The sequence below is a fragment of the Heptranchias perlo genome, chromosome 6, assembly GCF_035084215.1.
Source record: "Heptranchias perlo isolate sHepPer1 chromosome 6, sHepPer1.hap1, whole genome shotgun sequence".
In the NCBI taxonomy this organism is placed as follows: Eukaryota; Metazoa; Chordata; class Chondrichthyes; order Hexanchiformes; family Hexanchidae; genus Heptranchias; species Heptranchias perlo.
The window spans coordinates 74,071,503-74,092,641 of record NC_090330.1 but is presented as its reverse complement, the minus strand read 5'-3'; the positions used below and the strand labels follow the sequence as shown (position 1 = coordinate 74,092,641).

Below are 21,139 nucleotides of genomic sequence, written 5' to 3'. Positions count from 1 at the left end.
AAGGAAGCCTTCGGCCTCCCTCAGTCCCGATCGCCGACATCCCCCCCACCCCAGCCTTCCCAATTGCTGGCCGAAGCTTCCTCCCCCCTCCCTCCCGATTACGAGGCTATCCATTAGGCTAGCTGCTGTGCAGGAGATGGAGCTAAAATATGCTGTTAAGATCGGCAGGGTCTTCAGCTGTTTTCAGCACCCTCCCCCCCACCCCGTCCTCCCGCCTCCCCATTAATATTGGGGCCATCATTTCACCTGTGCTAATATTAGAGGCTAAATAGTTGGTAATTCTGTGTTTCATAGAGAGAGACATCAAAGCTGTGCACCACTGTCCCATGTTTATATTGTACACAGTGTTACCCTTGACACAGTGATAGCACTTGCACCTCTGAGTCAGAAGGTCATGAGTCCCATTCCAGAGGCTTGAGCACATAATCTAGGCTGACACTTCAGAGCAGTACTGAGGGAGTGCTGCATTGTCGGAGGTGCGTCCTTCGGATGGGACATTAAACCAAGTCCTCATCTGCCCTCTCAGAAGATCCCATGGCACTACACAAAGAAGAGCAGGAGAGTTCTCCCCAGTGTCCTGGTCAATATTTATCCCTCAACCAACACCTAAAACAGATTATCTAGACATTTATCTCAGTGCTGTGCGCAAATTTGGTGCCACATTTCTTACATTACAACTGTGATTACACTTCAAAACTGTAAAGCACTTTGGGACATCCTGAGGTTGTGAAAGTATTTTTTCCTTTCTTTTTTTCTTTTACTTTGCCTCCTCTCTACTGTAGGCCCTTTGGAGGCCAATTTCAAAAGTGGGAACATAAGGGGTGATTCCACAATCGAACGGTTCCAATGGAGAGCAACGCTCACCAGGGTTGCATCTCAACCTGTAATTATCTGTCTATTAATGAACACCACTCCCCTTTGGGAACACCAACTCACTGACTCTCCTCCTCAGTCCCTGTTATCTGAATCACCATCCAAGGAATAACAGGATGGAAGAATAATGTCAGCTTGGAATTGTTCCCTACATATCGGACGGAGCACATATTTGCTGCCTATATCGCGTTATATTTACTGTCTTTAATCAACTGGTCTGGAATACATTATTTTTCAAATCCAAAGTTTGTCAGTGTTTTAATGAGAACCCAAAGCTTTCAAAAAATAAAACGTGATTGCAATCATTTATTGTGCTGCATATCACCTGCAAATTCAGTGGCATTTTATTTTCATAAAATCATAATATTGTAAAAAAAATAAAAGCATAGCAATAAATCTGAGCGAGGAAAATGTCCTTGATCTGTTAAGCTACAGTATCAGTTTCTTCAAATCACTCGAGCTTCTGAAATCTAATGTCAGTTGGTAAGAATTTAATTCCCAGCAATCTAAAGATTATCGTTTTAAAGATTTAATTGACCTTTTCAGTATGTAGCGGGGAGATTTTATAACTCTCTTATTCCTAAAATGTGCATTGTCAATCGTATCAATTTATTTGTAGTGGGAAAAGTCAATTAATGCATGAAATTTATATGCAAATTGCGAATCAACTGTTTAATGTTCTGTCACTAAAACAGATGATCATGAAATTCTAGCTTGTGCAAAGGAATGTGATTCTGTAGGAAGAAATAAGTGAACAGAACTTTGTGTCCTGAGTGCGTGGTATGTCACATCACTCCTGCTTTTAACTCTGGGCTGGTTTTAGGTGGGTGAGAAACTCATCAACTGTTTCAGAAGTGAGGCCACGGGTATGTTAACTCTTGGGCCTCATGCACATCCCGCCAGCTGACTTCCCACCTGTTCTGGGCGGGAAGCAGCATAAAATTAGCCGGAGGCTGCCTATCGACAGCGGGTAGGTGACGGGATCAGCTGCTGGGGCCATCCCATAAGGGTCTCAAGATCGGGGGTGGGGGGGGGGGGGCTGTGGCAGGGGAAGCCTAAGCTTTACTTCTTCCTGGCCCCACAAAGTAAGTAAAAAAAAAGTTATAAATCATTCCTGTTAGGGCCTCTTCTGGACCCAGATTCTCTTCCCCACTGTTTTCAGCTGGCAGGACAGCTACTGGGTTAAACTGCACTGAGGCCACTTGGTTAAAATTGCAGTTGTGTCCAGATGATATCATCAGGACCCTGACATGCATGTGTAAAAAATGGACACCGCCGGCTTTGGGCAGGTGTCCTTGCAGCCTGCTAACTTGAGCAGATTAAAATCAGGAATGGTCCACTCCCAGAGGGCTCTAGGGCAGATAGGTAACCTGAGTGATTCTAATAGTCCTGCCGCCCAGTAGAGTAAAAATCGTCCACCTAGGCTTATTGGGTCTGATTCCAAAAAATGGTCACAGTGATGTCCGGGGTGGGTACTGTAAATAACAAAATATTATTTCCTCCCTTCAAGGAGAAATTTGGAAAGGAACTGATATTGGGCCTAAACTAAATCAATAACAGGAGTAGTGTTTGACTTCCATCTTGATAAATTCTCCTTTAATATGGAATATTACTATATGGGGCAAAGATGTCCAAGTTTTTGTGTTCAGGGGTCGCACAGATGCACATCAAGGAGTACATATAAAATTTAAATCCTTGTTCCCATTAATTTGCATCTATCTCAAGATACGGATATTAAAAGATCTTGGAGTTCCATCGTAGAATTCCCGATGAGGTGACAGTGCTAAAAACACTCTTTACCATGCCAACCAAAACATAAAATTCAAACTGAATAAATCAGCAAGTATGAAATATTAAGTGGAAGCAGGGAGTATTGATTCATTCAAATGCAAAGTAGATAGATTTCTTTCAGAAAATAACATTTTGGGATACAGTATGTGGGTAATTGAGACATGACATTTGGTAAGTGTGGCATGTATGGGAGGAACAGATGAATTTGGACTTTTGGTTCCCAAAGCTCTCCACCAGTGGGGGTTTCCTCGCATTATGTCTGGTTCTATTGTAGACTAATTGATAACATAAGAACATAAGAAATAGGAGCAGGAGTAGGCCAATCGGCCCCTCGAGCCTGCTCCGCCGTTCAATAAGATCATGGCTGATCTGATCCTAACCTCAAATATAAATTCATGTCCAATTTCCTGCCCGCTCCCCGTAACCCCTAATTCCCTTTACTTCTAGGAAACTGTCTATTTCTGTTTTAAATTTATTTAATGATGTAGCTTCCACAGCTTCCTGGGGCAGCAAATTCCACAGACCTACTACCCTCTGAGTGAAGAAGTTTCTCCTCATCTCAGTTTTGAAAGAGCAGCCCCTTATTCTAAGATTATGCCCCCTAGTTCTAGTTTCAACCATCCTTGGGAACATCCTTACCGCATCCACCCGATCAAGCCCCTTCACAATCTTATATGTTTCAATAAGATCGCCTCTCATTCTTCTGAACTCCAACGAGTAGAGTCCCAATCTACTCAACCTCTCCTCATATGTCCGCCCCCTCATCCCCGGGATTAACCGAGTGAACCTTCTTTGTACTGCCTCGAGAGCAAGTATGTCTTTTCTTAAGTATGGACACCAAAACTGTATGCAGTATTCTAGGTGCGGTCTCACCAATACCTTTTATAACTGCAGCAATACCTCCCTGTTTTTATATTCTATCCCCCTAGCAATAAATGCCAACATTCCGTTGGCCTTCTTGATCACCTGCTGCACCTGCATACTAACTTTTTGATTTTCTTGCACTAGGACCCCCAGATCCCTTTGTACTGCAGTACTTTCCAGTTTCTCGCCATTAAGATAATAACTTGCTCTCTGATTTTTCCTGCCAAAGTGCATAACCTCACATTTTCCAATATTGTATTGCATCTGCCAAATCTCCGCCCACTCACCCAGCCTGTCTAAATCCCCCTGTAGGTTTTTTATGTCCTCCTCATAGAGATTAATTGCTATGATTATTCAACAACTCCATTATCGTGTATTAGGCGACCATCAGGATGGTAGAAGCTGAACTAGATGGACCTTGGTCTTTTCTCGTCTAGCAATTCTATAAGCACCTGGACTTCAAGGGTTGGGCTGCTATGGCTTGGGGGCTTCATGTGGCCCTAGGATTGCTGGTTGAACATGCCTGTCCTAGATTCTCAATAGAGATTATTATCAATCATATATCCCTAATCAGGTGGAAGGCTTTAATCTTCTTTGCATTTTAGCTTTGGTCTCCATTTTCTGTGTTATACTGTCACCAACATATGTTGTCAAGTTCATTAGCAACATTCGAGCAATTTGTTCAAGCTCCTTGAGAAGGTAAATTTGAATATCTTACTGAATGTTCTGGGAAAAGTACATGAACTGACTCCTGCATACTTTTCCAAAGTGTCTTCATGTCCAACAGTTTGAAAATAGCTCTCAAAATGTTTTGGTTTGTATTATCAATTGCAAATTCCAGATAGCAAAATGACATGTAGATATGCATGTACTTACATATATCTGATTATTGCTGAACCGCTTCTGAATTTCATAGAGCAGGCTTCTATCTGTCAGTTCACTCAAGGTAGACAGGTCATCGTTGGGAGCAGGAGGAATTAGCTTCACCTGGATTTTGTAACAAAGTGAAGGGGAAAATAATCATAACTTAACCAGACTAAGTTCTTGTAATTGGACTGATTCCTCAATCAGGCACTTCCGGCACAGAGCGGCGCTCCCAAGATAGGCTCTTCAGGAAATCACAGGCCCGTAACCTCTGGTTTTCCATTCATTACTTTAAATTAGGGCCGTGGACCTACAATTTCATGACCAGTGCTCTCTTGCAAGCGCTACTCCTTGTGAAGAGCACCCAGTCAGGGAATAATCCCAATTTCTTTTAGCTGAAATAAATCTGTGCACCATTAAAACCATAATATTCTTTCCTTATTGTGTAAATCCCCTATTAAACAATAGATTTTCACTGAAATGGTTGAGTTGTACTCTTCTCAAACGGGAAACAGCAAATGTTGACTTTACAAAAGGAGAAAGACCTTATCGCTTAAATTTTCCAAACAAGCACTGGTGGTGAGGAACCTTGCCTGTCGCCAGTGCTGATTGAGAAATCGCGGGTACATTGTTCATGATTTTCCACTAAGTGCTGGTGATGGGCAAAGTATTGTGCTGTACTTACGGAATTTGGAGTTTTCACAGCAACTGGCTGATTCAAGAACTTAACCAAACCAAAACTGTCTTGGATGATGACAATAATCTTGTGCCACAACAGTCTGCTACAAGTTATATTTTGCACATTGTTTAGAGAAACAAAACTGCTCATATTTAGCTTATATTTCTCTCTTTTAGTGTCACTGCAACACACGCTTGCAGGGTGAGAGAGAGCAGACCAAGGTAATCTGCTCCCAGGCCTAAACAAATGTTACGTTGTAACCCAGGAAAGGGGAGCCACTGGCCTTTGGTCTGTGCCACTTCTTGTGGCTGGTGATTCAGAGTGCCTAATCTTTTAGGTACATTATATTGCAAATCCAAAACTATTCTCATCATTTCTGGATCACATACCAAAGATTGAATACCTGATGCAACATGACTGGCCTTCAGTACAATGAATTACAAATATTTTTGGTCCTAAGGTTGAACCATTTGTGTAGCTTTGATTTATAATCATGTTGGTTATTTTTCATTTGCTGATTTTATTTGCAATTAATTTAAAAATTGGCTGATCAGTCAAATTGGACCAGAATTTCCTCAATCCGATTTATGCTGAAATATATGCCTGTTTCTACGCTGATCTTGCTGATGGTAATTTAGGCCAAATTTTCCTGAGAGTCTCATCAGCATGCACCAAACGTAAAAACTGGCATAAAAGAAGCAGAAATCAGTGTAAACAATTGGGCCCAAGGGAAACAGTGAACAGACACAATCTTCCTTTTATAAGTCCCTCTTTATCTTATTGGTGTTATGAAAATTAAAGCTTGAAGTCATCAAACCGTCATTTTATGCACAGTTAGCACATTATGTTTAAGAAGATGCAATTGTGGAAGCTTTTTTCCTTTTAATGTAATGGATTCTTTTGCCATAAAAAGCTTCGAAAAATATAGAAAATACTGTGCAGGTCTCAGTGAGGAGAAATAAAAAAAATATTAAAGTAAATCGCTGAAAAAAAATCACTATAAAACATGAGAAATAGAAAAAGAGCTCCAGCTGTGTCAAAAAGTTTGGGCGTAAATTTACACATGCTCAGAACTGGCGTAACTGCAGGAGACTCGCGTTCTCTTGTCTTTTGCATGGAAGCAGAGCTATGTTAATGAGCTAAGTAGGGTTTCGGCAGATGTAACTTGGGGACAACGCAAATGATTGAGGAAATTTGCATGTAGCAATATTTCGGCGTAAACCCGGCGTAAATGAATTATGGGCGAATTTCCTCGGACAAATGGTGCATCCCCACTCTTAAGCCGTAGTTATGCTGAAATTTTCCAGGAAATTGTAGGACGTTTATTAAATCTCTTCTAGCAAATGGATGTGATTCTTTTTCGATGTTCCTAGCTTCCTAACAGCATTTTTATTACAAAGAAGTTGTACTTAACTTGAACTAATGAATTTAATATGTCGAGTTAACCAAATCGACTTATATTTACTGTGTATACAAACAAAAATCCATTTCCTATTAGTATTTCAAGTTTGATGCCTAAAAATTACAATTGGCAAAAAGAGTGAGAAAACCCCTAACACATTCATATGGCATTCTGTGCGTTTTTTTAGTAGACCTGATAACCCAAAATAAAGGGAAGAGGAATGTCATACCAATGTGTTAAATGTTCATCCACTATTATCACCAACAGGAATTTCTAGGCTTCAGTATAATCTTATCAGTCAATGCTACTTTGATCCAATCATTGCAAATTTCTAAATGTACATTTTGGATTAACCAGGTTAAAAGTCAGACTAGTGCATCCCTTATGTTCCTTTCTACACAGATCAAAATCTTTTAAAAATCAGGTTAAAATAAAAAAAAGGTTGTGAATAACAATGGTTAAATATTCTCATCTGAAAGCAGTCCAGATGTTGATTTAATACTTATAATTTTTATAATCTGTTTACATAAAAATTTAAATATATGCACGCTCCTTTTAGGTCCAAGCATTTGTATTTAAGCCAATTTCCAATGTAAGCCAATATATGAAATTCAAATATTTTGTCGCATGAAGTGATTCGAAAATTTAAAGATGTCTCTAAGTGAACTGTTTCTTCCTTACAAATGCAGTTGCAATTTCTTTGGTCTTACATGTCTCTCATCTGCAATCAACAATAATGACTATCTTACAATTACATCGTATTAATTTACAATTTCACACTTCATTAAATTTCTAACGCCATTCTGGACGTCTTGATTCATGCCACAGCTAATGGTAGTCCAAAAGATTCCTGTTACTGGGGCATCAGTGGGGGGGGGGGGGCAGATTCCTAACATTGGCTGTTTGGGCCCTTAATGGAGGAATTATTCATGCAAGGCAAACCATTTAATGAACAAACAGGACCATTACAGTCTCTTCAAAGCAACTCAGTGAAGATAAAGTAATCAGTCAGTGCAAAGCAATGATAATCATAGTTAAGCACCATAGATCTCCTGAACTGTACAAGAAACTGGCCCGGAATTTCCTCGGGGTCAGTCCTGCTTTGTTATCGTAACTTCGCTGTGAGTGCGGCAGAAAGCCTGCTTACATCTCTAGTGAAGTTACGGCACAGAAGCGGAAGTGGGAGCAGCTCTGAGAATATTCCCAGTTACATCTGCAGAAGCTCAAACACAATTGGGTTGATTTTCAATCGGCAGCCATCCATTTCCCGCCTGAAAAACTGACGACTGGCAATTGAAAATCGGATCGGGGTGGGGGGGGTGCAGGGGGGGGCCACACAATGGCTGCCCCATTAACGTCCAACAGCTGCCTAATCTCATTTTCAAACAGACCGATAAATGGCTGAGCAGCACCCCCACCTTTTTCGGATGCAAAGTTGCTTAAATATACATATCGGAGACCTACACCAGTTGTAGGACCCCATTTGCAATTTGTAAGTACGAATAGGCAAAGCACGTGCACTCCATCAATTTGTACCAGGCAGTGAGTGGCCTAACCAATGGTCTTTAAAGGGACTGCTAGGGGCTGCTAAAAAAAAAAGCCTAGAAATGTTTTTGGGATCATTTTTGTGGGGCCAGGTGGAGCAGACGTCTGAACCTTGCCAGGTGTATTCCGATAAGGCCCAAACCTGAAAATTGTTCGCGCTGCCTTCAGGTGGAATTTGACTTTTCTTCTCAATATTATAATATCATTACAAAGAATTACAAGGAATGTACAGCACACAAACAAACCATTCAGCCCAACAGGTCCATGCCGGTCTTCATGCTCCATCTGAGCATCCTCCCACCCTTCTTCATATCAACATATCCTTCGATTCCCTTCTTCCTCGTATGTTTATCTAGCTTCCCCTCAAATACATCCATGCTAGTCACCTCATCTACTCCTTGTGGTAGCAAGTTCCACATTCTCTGGGTGAAGAAGTTTCTCCTGAATTCCCTATTGGATTTGTTGTGACTACCTTATATTTATGGCCCCTAGTTATGGTCTCTCCCACAAGTGGAAATATTTTCCCTACTATCAAACTCTTTCATAATCTTAAAGACCTCTATCAGGTCACCCCTGTCTTCTCTTTTCTAGAGAAAACAGCCCCAGCCTATTCAATCTTTCCTGATAGGTATAACCTTTCATTTCTAGTATCATCCTAGTAAATCTTTTTTGCACCTTCTCCAGTGCCTCTATATCTCTTTCATAGTGTGGAGACCAGAACTGTTCGCAATACTCCAAGTGTGGTCGAACCAAGGTTTTCTGTTTTCTGTTTTGTAGCCAGCTTGCTATCCATTCTGTTACTTGTCCCCTGACTCCACATGCTCTGCCCTTAGTCATGAGTCTACTATGCGGTACCTTATTGAAGGCCTTTTGAAAATCCAAATATATTACCTCTACTACATTGCCCTTGTCTACACTTCCTATTACTTCTTCAAAGAATTCAGTAAGGTTGGTCAAGCATGAACTTCCCTTTTGAAATCTGTGCTGACTATTCTTTATTATATTTTCAGTTTCTAGATGTTTCTCTATTACATCTTTCAGTATGGACTCCATTATCTTTCCTCCCACTGAAGTTAAGCTAATTGGTCTATAGTTCCCTGGACGTGTTCTATCTCCCTTTTTAAATATAGGAATCACTGTTCGCCAGTCCTCTGGAACTATTCCTTTTCCTAATGAATTGTTATGTAGATAATAGTTCCTCTGCTATCTCTTCCCTTAATTCTGTTAGTATGCACGGTTTCAATCCATCTGAACCTGGGGTTTTATCCTTTCTCAGTTTGATTTGTTTATCAATTATCTCCCCACTTCCTATCTTAAATGTCTTTACATTTTTTTGATCTCTTTTTCGAATGTCATATTAGTCTCCCTGGTATATACGGAAGCAAAGTAATTATTTAATATTTCTGCCATTGTGTAGATATCATATCATAGTAGGTACAGCACAGGCCATTCGGCCCTTTGTGCCTGTACTGACTCTTTGAAAGAGCTATCCAATTAGTCCCATTCCTCTGCTCTTTCCCCATAGCCCTGTAATTTTCATCCTATAAAGTACTTATTCAATTCCCTTTTGAAAGTCACTATCACAAAGAAACAACAGATACTGAAGTATCAGTCATAACTAGGAGGTCTCGGCCAGGAGGTGGGTGGTTATCTGAGGAAGAAGGCCTTCCTCAGGTCTGTAACATTTCCACAGTGTAAAAAAAGGAGTGCAAAGGTAAACCTGGCCTTCAAATGTCAGCCCATATAGATTGCTGATGCTGGAACACAGAGGGTGAAAGAATTTGCTGGACAGATAAGGCAGCTACAGACCATTAGCCTGGAACACCTGGAGGGTGCTGTTACATTCAGGATCACTCCTAATGCTCATTACATGTGCTCACAATAAAGCACAGCTTCTATAGACCGACACCACTGGCAAGTACGACATACATCACCCATCCCTACTTGCCCTTGAAAAAGTGCCGGATGGGCCTTTTTCTTAAACTGCTGCAGTCCATGTAATGAAGGTATTCCCACAATGCTGTTAGGCAGGGAGTGTAATAAATTGGATAGGTGGTGAAGCATAGAATATTAAAGCCTGGTCTTCAGTTGCTTCCAAGCCTTTATTCACAGAGATCCACATTACCCACTCCACCCTAGATAAGCTCTACATAAATACAAGAGATACAAGAGATCTCCCAATTGATATGCACCACCTGAATACAATTAACACTAATTGATATAAATCATATGGATACAGGGTATTCCAGGATATTGACCCAGCGACAATGAAGGAATGGCAATACTTGTCCTAGTCAGAATGTTGTATGATTTGGAGGGGAGCTTGGAGATGATGGTGTTCCCAAGCACCTGCTGCCCTTGTCCTTGTATCATAGAAGATAGGAGCAAGAGTAGGCCATTCGGCCCTTCAGGCCTGCTCCGCTGGTGGAAGTCGTGACTTTGGGAGGTGCTGCCAAAGAAGCCTTGGCAATTTGCTGCATTGCATCCTGTAAATAGCACACACTGAAGCTAAGGTCACTGGTGGTGGAGGGGATAGATGTCCAAGCTAATGGATGAGGTGCTGATCAAGCAGACGGCTTTGTTCTGGATGATGTCGAGCTTCTAGAGTGTTGTTGCAGCTGCACCCATCCAAGCAAGCATAGAGTACTCCATCACACTCCTGACTTATGCCTTGTAGGTGGAGAAGTGGCTTTTGAGGAGTCAGGAGGTGAGCCAGTCTCTGGAGAATATCCCGCCTCTGACATGTTCTAGTAGCCACTGCAGCTATGTGGCTGGTCTAGTTGAGTTCCTGGTCAATGGTGACCAGCTGGATGTTGGTGGGGGGGAATTCAGCAATGGTAATGCCACTGAACATTAATGGGAAGTGGTTAGACTATGTCTTGTTGGAGATGGTCAATGCCTGGTACTTGTGTGGTGTGAATGCGATGCTATGGAGGGAATAGCCTGCCACAGGGTTAACAATTAGCCTTTGCAGAGCTATCACGCACAGGAATTTTCTCAGCTACCCACCATGCACTCCTGTCTTTTCTGAAAGGCAGAAAACACGACTCCGTCACTACACAGAAATATAGAAACATAGAAAATAGGAGCAAGAGTAGGCCATTCGGCCATTCGGACCTGCTCCACCATTCAAAATGATCATGGCTGATCGTCTAACTCAGTTCCCTGTTCCCGCTTTTTCCCCATGTACCTTGATCCCTTTAGCATTAAGAAATATATCTATCTCCTTCTTGAATACATCTAATAAATTGGCCTCCACTGCCTTCTGTGGTAGAGAATTTCACAGGTTCACCACCCTCTGAGTGAAGAAATTTCTCCTAATCTCGGTTCTAAATGGCATACCCCTCATCCTGAGACTGTGACCCCTGGTTCTGGACTCCCCAGTCATTGGGAACATCCTCCCTGCATCTAGTCTGTCTCGTCCTGTTAGAATTTTATATGTTTCGATGAGATCACCGCTTATTCTTCTAAACTCCAGTGAATATATATGTCCTAGGCCCAACCATCTTCAGCTGTTCCATCAATGACCTTCCCTCCATCATAAGGTCAGAGATGTTCACTAATGATTGCACAGTGTTCAGTTCCATTCGCAACCCCTCAGATAATGAAGCAGTCCAAGCCTGCATGCAGCAAGACCTGGACAACATCCAGGCTTGGGCTGATAAGTGGCAAGTAACATTTGCGCCAGACAAGTGCCAGGCAATGACAATCTCCAACCACCTCCCCTTGACATTCAACGGCATTACCATCGCCAAATCCCTCACCATCAACATCCTGGGGGTCGCCATTGACCAGAAACTTACTGGACCTGCCACATAAATACTGTGGCTGCAAGAGCAAATCAGAGGCTGGGTATTCTGCGGCGAGTGACTTACCTCCTGACTCCCCAAAGCCTTTCCACCATCTACAAGGCACAAGTCAGGAATGTGATGCAATACTCTCCACTTGCCTGGAAGAGTGCAGCTCCAACAATGCTCAAGACCATCCAGGACAAAGCAGCCCACTTGATTGGCACCCCATCCACCACCCTAAATATTCACTCCCTTCACCACCGGCGCACCTGGCTGCAGTGTGTACCATCCACAGGATGCACTGCAGCAACTCACAAAGGCTTCTTCGACAGCACCTCCCAAACCCGCGACCTCTACCACCTAGAAGGACAAGGGCAGCAGGCACATGGGAACAACACCACCTGCATGTTCCCCTTCAAGTCACACACCATCCCAACTTGGAAATATATCGCCGTTCCTTCATCGTCGCTGGGACAAAATCCTGGAACTCCCTTCCTAACAGCATTGTGGGAGAACCTTCACCACACGGACTGCAGCGGTTCAAGAAGGCAGCTCACCACCACCTTCTCAAGGGCAATTAGGGATGGGCAATAAATGCTGGCCTCGCCAGCGATGCCAACATCCCACTAACGAATAAAAAAAATATAGGCCTAGTCGACCCAATCTCTCCACATACGTCAGTCCTGCCATCCCAGGAATCAGTCACCACGTTCTGCCCAGCACACGTAGTCCAACTGCAATTTCCAAAACTGAGCCAAATTGTTCCGAACACAGCATTGAATAAAGATCCTGAGGAAAGTATTTATCCCAGCCGAAAAGGCCTATGAATAGAGAACTATTAATCAATCGAGTTCAAAGTCACAATGATGCATTCTGTGCACAGAATCACTTGATGAGTCTCAGTTCACATCTCATCCAGGCTTTGCATATTTATTAATTCTGGGATCAAATACAGTTGAATTAGCATCTAAAGCTACTACACCCTGGCTCATCCATAAATTAAAGAACTTGCCAGACAATTTGGCTCTTATGAACACAATAGATATTCTCTAGACAATTTTGTGTATTTGGCTGATCCCCTGACCAAAAGACAAAAGAACTCTTTTAAAGCTATAGATACTGAAGGCCAATTTTAAATTCACAATATATTGGCCTGTTACAATACAACAGGAGTAATTGAGACGGAAGTGGGAATATGCATTAGTGTCTCCAGCAAGTATCTTCCCTTGGCGTCCTATTTGACTCTGTGCTGAGCTTCCGACCCTATATCCTCTCTATCAACAAGATCGCCTATTTCCACCACGGTAACATTGACCGTTTGCGCCACTGCCTCAGCTCATCTGCTGCAGAAACCCTAATACATGCCTTTGTCACCTCTGGACTCAACTATTCCAATGCTCCCCTGGCCGGCCTCCCACCATCCACCCTTCGTAAACTAGAGCTCATCCAAAACTCGGTTGCCCACATCCTAACTTGAACCAAGCCCCGATCACACGTCACCCCTGTGTTCGCTGACCTACATTGGCTCCCTGTCTGGCAATGCCTCGATTATAAAATCCTCATCCTTGTTTTCAAATTCCTTCATGGCCTCGCCCCTCCCAACTCTGTAACCTCCTCCAGCTCTACAACCCTGCGAGATCTCTGCGCTCCTCCAGTTCTTGCCTCTTGCGCATCTCCGATTTTCTTTGCTCCACCATTGGCAGCCGGGCCTTCAGCTGCCTAGGCCTTAAGCTCTGGAATTCCCTCTCTAAACCTCCCTGCCTCTCTAACACTCTCTCCGCCTTTAAGACGCTCCTTAAAACCTACCACTTTGACCAAGCTTTTGTTCACCTGTCCTACTATCTCTTTATGGAGCTTGGTGTCAAATTTTGTTTGATAATCGCTCCTGTAAAGTGTCTTGGGACATTTTACTGTTTACCACCTCTTAACTGATACAAAATGGACTTGGTGAGAATAAATGCACAAGCACCTCTTCATCTAGGACATAAAAATCTGTAGCAGCATTGGATCTCTGCACTGAATTCACCTGCTGAGGGAGTTAACCCACACTGTGGCGACAGTGAAAACCTCTGATTCAGGGATTAAGAACAAGAGTTTTGCTCCACAGTGCTCTTCAAATACCTAGAACTGTCTGTGGTCAAGATAGGATGGCCTTGGCAAGAAAAAACAGTTGATCATGAAAAGATTTTTCTAATTTTAAAATAGCACATTTTCATGCTTGACTTTTACAGTGAAGACAAAGTTCATATAAAGTTCATGCGTAAAACATATCTCATGCTCAGCCATATTTTTGATACATCTGTACGATTTCCTCATGCAAAGTGACTGTTGATTAAATTGCTCCTAAATTCAAATGTCACTTAAGCATCATCCTTTGCCTGTTCAAGCAATTGTCTCTCTTTATCCATGACTTAACTCAAACATGACCCCTCAACCAACACCTAGAACACTTGATCTGATCATTTATTTCATTGCCTTTGTGAGACCCAAATTGGCTGCCGCACTTCCTAAATTACAACAGTGACATAAGAACATAAGAAATAGGAGCAGGAGTAGACCACACAGCCCTTCGAGCCTGCTCCGCCATTCAATAAGATCATGGTTGATCTTCGACCTCAACTCCACTTTCCTGTCCAATCCCCATATCCCTTGAATTGCTACACTTCAAAAAGAACTTAATTGGTTGTAAAGCTTTTTGGGACGACCTGAAGTTGTGAAATGCACTATATAAATGTATGTCTTTCTTTCTTTCACCCCTCAACCCCCCTCCGAAAGGATCCTGGCAAGAAACTCTGGGCGTTAAATTGGGCCGTGTAGCGCCCATTGTTTCGGTGCTACACGGACTCTCTGACATCCAAGATGGCGTCTTGGATGCACACGCATGTTTCCAGCGTGACATGAGCTGAATGCCATCTTGCTATAGGAGTTAGCGCATGCGCAAATACCGAACGCTGGAAGCATGTACAGTAGGGAGAAAATGTGTGCAATCAGTGTGCAACGCTGACTTAACATGATAGACACCATTTTCGACATTAACGCTCAACTCAACGCACAGACTTAACCCCAACCATCTGAACGTGTCTTGCAGTGCCTGAAGAACCTCCCACCAGCGCTATTTAAAAGGGCCATGCAGGTGTTATAGGTTAGTTGCTGGATTATTGCTTCTGGCTACTGGTGGAGCAGGAAGTGTTTTTTGAAGCTCCCTATTCTTACTGAGAGTTCCGAGACTACATTTGAGAGTGGTTTGCCATTTACTGCCTTACAGGTCGGAAAGTTACAACCGTGGTTGAACAACATTCCTGTCAACCATGGGCTGTCTGCTAGAGCTCCCGCTGGGCATTGAGCATGACTGGGAGCATAAAGAGAGGCCACAAATAGCAGGTCAAGCTGCAAGGAGACACAAGGCACTGAGCAGGAGGCCCTACCCAATGAGGGCCTTCTGGGACCAATTCTCCTACTTCAACATGACTGAGGAGGATTTCCTCCGACGCCTGAGGTTCACCAAGGAAGCCGTCACTAAGATCTGTCAACTGGTGCGGCCACAACTGCAGCCTCAGAGCAGGGCAAGGACAGCATTGCCTGTGGCCGTGAAGGTCACCGTGGCGCTGAATTTCTAAGGCTCAGGAGCATTTCAGGCCTCTGCTGGCAACATGTGTAACATCTCGCAGTTTGCAGTGCACTGCTGCATAAGGGAGGTCACTGACACACTGTACCAGACGAGGAACAGGTTCATCACCTTCCCTTTTGACAGAGACAAGCAGAACGAGGGAGCACGGGGGTTCACTCATATTGCTGGCTTCCCCATGGTGCAGGGTGCCATTGACTGTACGCATATTGCCCTACGTACCCTGCACATCAACTCGGCCGTCTTCGTCAACTGAGAGGGCTTCCATTCCCTCAACGTGCAGCTGGTGTGTGACCACACGCATTGAATCATGGAGGTCGATGCCTGCTACCCTGGGAGCAGTTACGATGCCTTCGTCATGAGACAGTCCAACGTGCCAGCTATCTTTCACCCGACTCGGCAAGTCAAAGGCTGGCTACTGGGGGACAAGGGCTATCCCCTCACGCCCAAACTCATGACACCGGTCAGGAACCCACGCACACGTGCACAGCAGGCCTATAATGAGAGCCATGCTGCCACACGCAACATCGTGGAGCACACCATAGGCCTCCTCAAACAACGCTTCTGCTGCCTGGACCGGTCTGGAGGAGCCCTGCAGTACTCCCATGTGCGGGTGGGCAGATTTGTGGTGTTATGTTGCATAACCTCGCCATCATGAGGGATAAGCCTTTGCCACCAATGATTGGAGAAGACCCCGAGCCAGAGGTGGAGGAGGAGGAGGCTGAGGAGGAAGATGCGGAGGAGGAGGAGGAGGGGGAGGAAGAAGCTGAGGATGGGGAGGGGGTGGAGCCGGAAGAGGATGTGGAGGAAGACTCAAGGGTGCACCAGGAACAACACGCCTTGTCTGTGCATGCTCGCCTGATCCGTGCCCGCTATCAATAATTTGAACTACATCCCCCAACTCACCAACAGTCCTACACTCCCGACATTTCCGCTCTCACAAGAAAATCAAATCACGCTCAATCTGATTACACATTGGTGTCCATCTCAGCTCATTGTATAAATAGAAACCACCACCAAACGCAAAATCAAAGTCTCATTTATCAATGAATAAATTAAATTATGCAAACAGAACAGAACTATTCACCCTTGTGCATTCCCTTAGTGCCTTTTGTTCGTGTGACTTTACCTATCCTAGTGCTCCTATGAGGTGCTTCATCAGTGGCTGGAGCATGGGTGGTGGAAGGCTGCTGGACTTCAATGGAGGAGCGTCCAGATGGCCTTGGAGGATGACCTCGAGCAGCTTTGGGTCGGGAGGGCTCGGCTTCAGACTGCACCATCTCAGCATGGGCTGCAGCAGTCTGGCCTGTCCGATAGGTAACAACAGGGGCACTGGTGGAGTGGCAGGGATGGGAGCAGGAAGGCTGTCGTCCTGAGAGTGGACAGCAGGTCCGACTGCCACGGCGCCACTGCCACTTTGCCGGGGTGGCACCTCAGCAATCCTGGTGATCAGCTGGAGAACGGTTTGCTGGAGTTCCGTGACGCCCTGGAAGCCCCGTTCCACAGTGGTCTCCAGACCCGTGATAGCAGCAGTCTGAGCTTCCAAGGTAGCAGTCTGAGCTGAAAATGCAGATGGCAGATGTTTGTGCTGCAATGGAAGCTGTGACATCAGCCATCAGATGCTGCATCATGGTGGGTTCCACAGGTGCGCTGATGGAGGTGACCACCCGTTCCATGTTGGAAAGGATGGGCTCCAAGCTCTCGCAAAGCCCTGTGCCAAGTTGGAGCTGGACTCCTCCATGTCCCTTCTCATTGTGCGCAGGCATTCTGACAGGCTTTCCAGTGCCCCAAGCATTTGGTGGTGTACGCCCATCAGCCGTCTTCTGTAGCCTGGCCCATCAAAGTCTTCATCTGACTCCTCTGCAGCAGAACTAGTGAGCGACCTCGCCCTCCGGCGAGCTGGCACCTGTGGTATCCGTTCCCCCCACCCCGGCTCCTGTGCACTTGTGCTCGGTGTCTCACCACATGCAGATCCCTCCTCTAACCTAACCTCTAAAGGACGTGGAGTGTCATTCTCTGAGCTGGTGGAAGCAAGTGTCAGATCGAATGACGGTGTGGCTTCAGTGTCCTCCTCTTCCTCCTCCTCGGGTGCCGCCAAGAGTTCTTTGGTATCTGCAATGACAAAGGGAAACAGGTTGAGTTGTGGAGTGGGGAGAGGAGCAAGTAAGAGGTGTGTGGTGACAGCATGTGCAGCACGTGAGTCAGAAAAGGTTATGGGAGGAGGGAGATGTGGAAAAGGAGAAGGAGCATTAGATATGCAGAGAACCCCTTCATTGGGACCTCCAGCGCGGCATGTTGTGACGGCTGCAGCGACGGCCCCAATGATCTGAAGCATCATCTCCTCTAGGGGGATGAGTATGTGTAACCGGCCCATCCACCCTCAGGTCCCTCCTGCTGCCGGCTGTTACACGCCACCTTCTCCTGCAAGACAGAGGACAGTGGGTCAGTGAGTCCTGCAAAGTGTGTGAGTGATGTGCCTGTTGTGGTCGAATAGCTGCCAGTTTGTGTGAGTTGCGAGTAGTGGTTGTGTGGCCTGCAAGTGTAGTACTATGTGTGGGTGAGATGCAGCATGCCGAGTATAGTATTGTGCATGGATGGGCAGTGTTTGTGGGTGGGTGGGTGACGGGCAGTGTGATGCATGGAGCAGTGGTGCAGTTGGTAGGATGTGCCACTTGACACTTACATTCACTCACCTTGACCACTCGTGTCAAATCATTGAACTTCTTTCGGCACTGCACCCACGTGCGTGGTGCAATGCTCCTGGCATTTACTTCCTGCGCCACAGCCTGCCAATGCCTGCGGAACTGCAGTCTGGAGGGTCTCCTGCCTCCCTGCGGATACATGTTGGCCCTCCTTTCATCCACGCCTTCCACCAGGGCCTCCAGAGCATCATCAGAGAAGCGTGGAGCCCTCTCTCGTGCCGGTCCTGCTATTCTCGTGGCCATCTTTTCCTCCTCCAAGTAAGCTGTGTACCTGCCATTTGAAATGTGCACCTGCACCTTTAAGAGGTGCAGGCTGCTGATGACGTGCGCTGTCCACGCCCCTTTTCCAACTTCCTCATTCTCCGTGCAGCCTCTCAGCAGCGAGGGTTGCGCTGGCTGCACAGAGATAACACGATAATTAGCAGGCAGCACGAAGTCCACGTGCTGTCTGCATAGGGTCCATCGGGCGCGGGGTACTAGCACGTCACGCTACCCCTGCCCGAAAGGGACCCTTATCGAATTTTTCCGCCTCTGTGTTCTATAACAATGCATGTGCCTCAGGTTATATCAGTGATCCTGCTCTGAAGATCTTGATCAGGTATCTTTTTCCCAAGGTATAGCCCATATCTGCAACAGATAGATTTGCAGCCAATTGTCTTGTTCAAATGCAGCTGCCAAAGAAGAAGGAGTCCATCCTGTGTGGAACTGGGGAACTGATTACTCATGAGAAGGATCCTTCTTTTGTGCATCACCTGAACATGTACCTAAACATTGATAGGCTGGAATCATTTCCTGTTAACTGCAAGTTGTTACTGTTATTGTTGAGATATGCTACTGTTTTTACTGCATACAGTTCTGGTCACCACATTACAGGAAAGATGTGATTGCACTAGAGAGGGTACAGAGGAGATTTACAAGGCTGTTGCCAGGACTGGAGAATTTTAGCTATGAGGAAAGATTGGATAGGCTGGGATTGTTTTCCTTGGAACAGAGGAGGCTGAGGGGTGATTTAATTGAGGTGTATAAAATTATGAGGGGCTTAGATAGAGTGGATATGGGAGGGCCTATTTCACTTAGTAGAGAGGTCAATAACCAGGGGGCTTAGATTTAAAGTGATTGGTAGAAAGATTAGAGGGGAGCTAAGGAACATTTTTTTCACCCAGAGTGTGGTGGGGGTCTGGAACTCACTGCCTGAAAGGGTGGTAGAGGCAGAAACCCTCAACTCATTGGAAAGCCTCAACTTCCTCTATCACTGCTTCTCACCATGGTCAAGGTAGGACAATCTGTAAGGCAGGCCTGCAGAGCCACTCCCTGGAATAACGTCTTGTCCTTCTGTTTCTACACCTGTGTTTCCATACTTCTGATTCATCCTACTTTTGACCTGATGGAATGAGGCTAGGTACAGTAGAGTTAAAAGGCATGCAAGTAGGAATGACTCTCAGCGATGTTACTTATCACACTCATATTAGATTTCTCACTCTTCGCCCTCAATGGAGGCATCACCTGTTTAAAGTAAACGAGTTAATGCCTCTGTTAAAATATGATGTGGAGATGCCGGTGATGGACTGGGGTTGACAAATGTAAGGAATCTTACAACACCAGGTTATAGTCCAACTGTTTTATTTGAAAATCACAAGCTTTCGGAGGCTTTCTCCTTCGTCAGGTGAGCGAGTGTGGGATTCCATGGAAGGTTACCGCATTTATATTCAGAGAACAATAGCTGGTGATTACAGATAATCTTTCCAACTGCCCGTTGTCAACGCAAAATCATCGAACAGAAATTGATAGCCAAGTTCCGCACCCATGAGGACGGCCTCAACCGGGATCTTGGGTTCATGTCACGCTACACGTAACCCCACCAGCGAAAAAAAGTTATCTGTTTTTAACACAACGGGTCATTCTCTGTCTTTCTCTTCCTTTCGGATGTTTCTCTCCCTCTCTCTCTCTCTGTTTTGTGTTCTGGCCGTTTGTGTATTCGGTGGTCCTGTAGGTAACATCACTCTGTCTGAACACTTTGATTGCCTTGACAACGGGCAGTTGGAAAGATTATCTGTAATCACCAGGTATTGTTCTCTGAATATAAATGCGGTAACCTTCCATGGAATCCCACACTCGCTCAGCTGACGAAGAAGAAAGCCTCCGAAAGCTTGTGATTTTCAAATAAAACAGTTGGACTATAACCTGGTGTTGTAAGATTCCTTACATCTGTTAAAATAGTGAAGAGATAGCAGAAAGATGAATTTGGTATAAGCACTTATGCTAAACATCACCAACAATAGTTCCCATTGTCGGGTTCTACGAATGTTTAAGCCCTTGAATAATAGCTCACAGAGTGCTACTTATAGACCAGCTGTGTGCAGGACATTCAGTTTGAGGAAAGTTGCACGGTGATTGGGTGCAGCTATGAATTTGTATTGCAGTTTTCCTTACGGTTTTGAATGGCCATTTTTAGACATGTAAGAAACTTTTAACAGCAGTTGACCGTTTTGATGCAAACACCGCTACATTTTCCAATGCAGAGAGACCATTGTAAATACATCCACCAATCGATGTCCCTGCTTAACATTTATTTGATTGGCAAATCCTTGCGACCATAATTTAATCTCTATCATTATTTTTTAAAATCAAAATTCTGTTTGTTTCATTACTTGTTGCATTATGAATTATGTTTTTTTCTTAAATATACATTGTTGCAAACTACATGCCATCAGTAGCAGCCAAATTATCAGTTTTCTTTATAAACACATCAACAGTCCTGAAAATTGCAGTGAAGTGCCAACAGTTTAATCACACGTTTGATAGTGTTGATTATTGTTAAGGATGAAAATCAACTACAATTAGACTGAGTCACCTCTAATTGAAGGTTGTCACTGTACAATATGTCATGGTGAGATGCTAGTGTTCAAAGAGTTCCAGCAACTGCTGGGTTTGTGTTATGAGTGAGTCATGAACTTTAATTGTTCATTCTGACAACAGCAAGAGCCATAAAAAGAGCCATAAAAT

The 21,139-nt window shown here is 44.5% G+C and overlaps 1 protein-coding gene across 1 annotated transcript in view; it reads right to left on the bottom strand.

Moving 5' to 3' along the window:
* Nucleotides 1–21,139, bottom strand: part of myo16 (myosin XVI) — a 773,985-nt gene that overhangs the window by 401,194 nt on the left and 351,652 nt on the right. Inside the window, exon 11 of the mRNA XM_067986709.1 lies at nt 4,405–4,515. Coding sequence (XP_067842810.1) covers nt 4,405–4,515 — 111 coding nt within the window. The remainder of the gene's footprint in view (nt 1–4,404; nt 4,516–21,139) is intronic.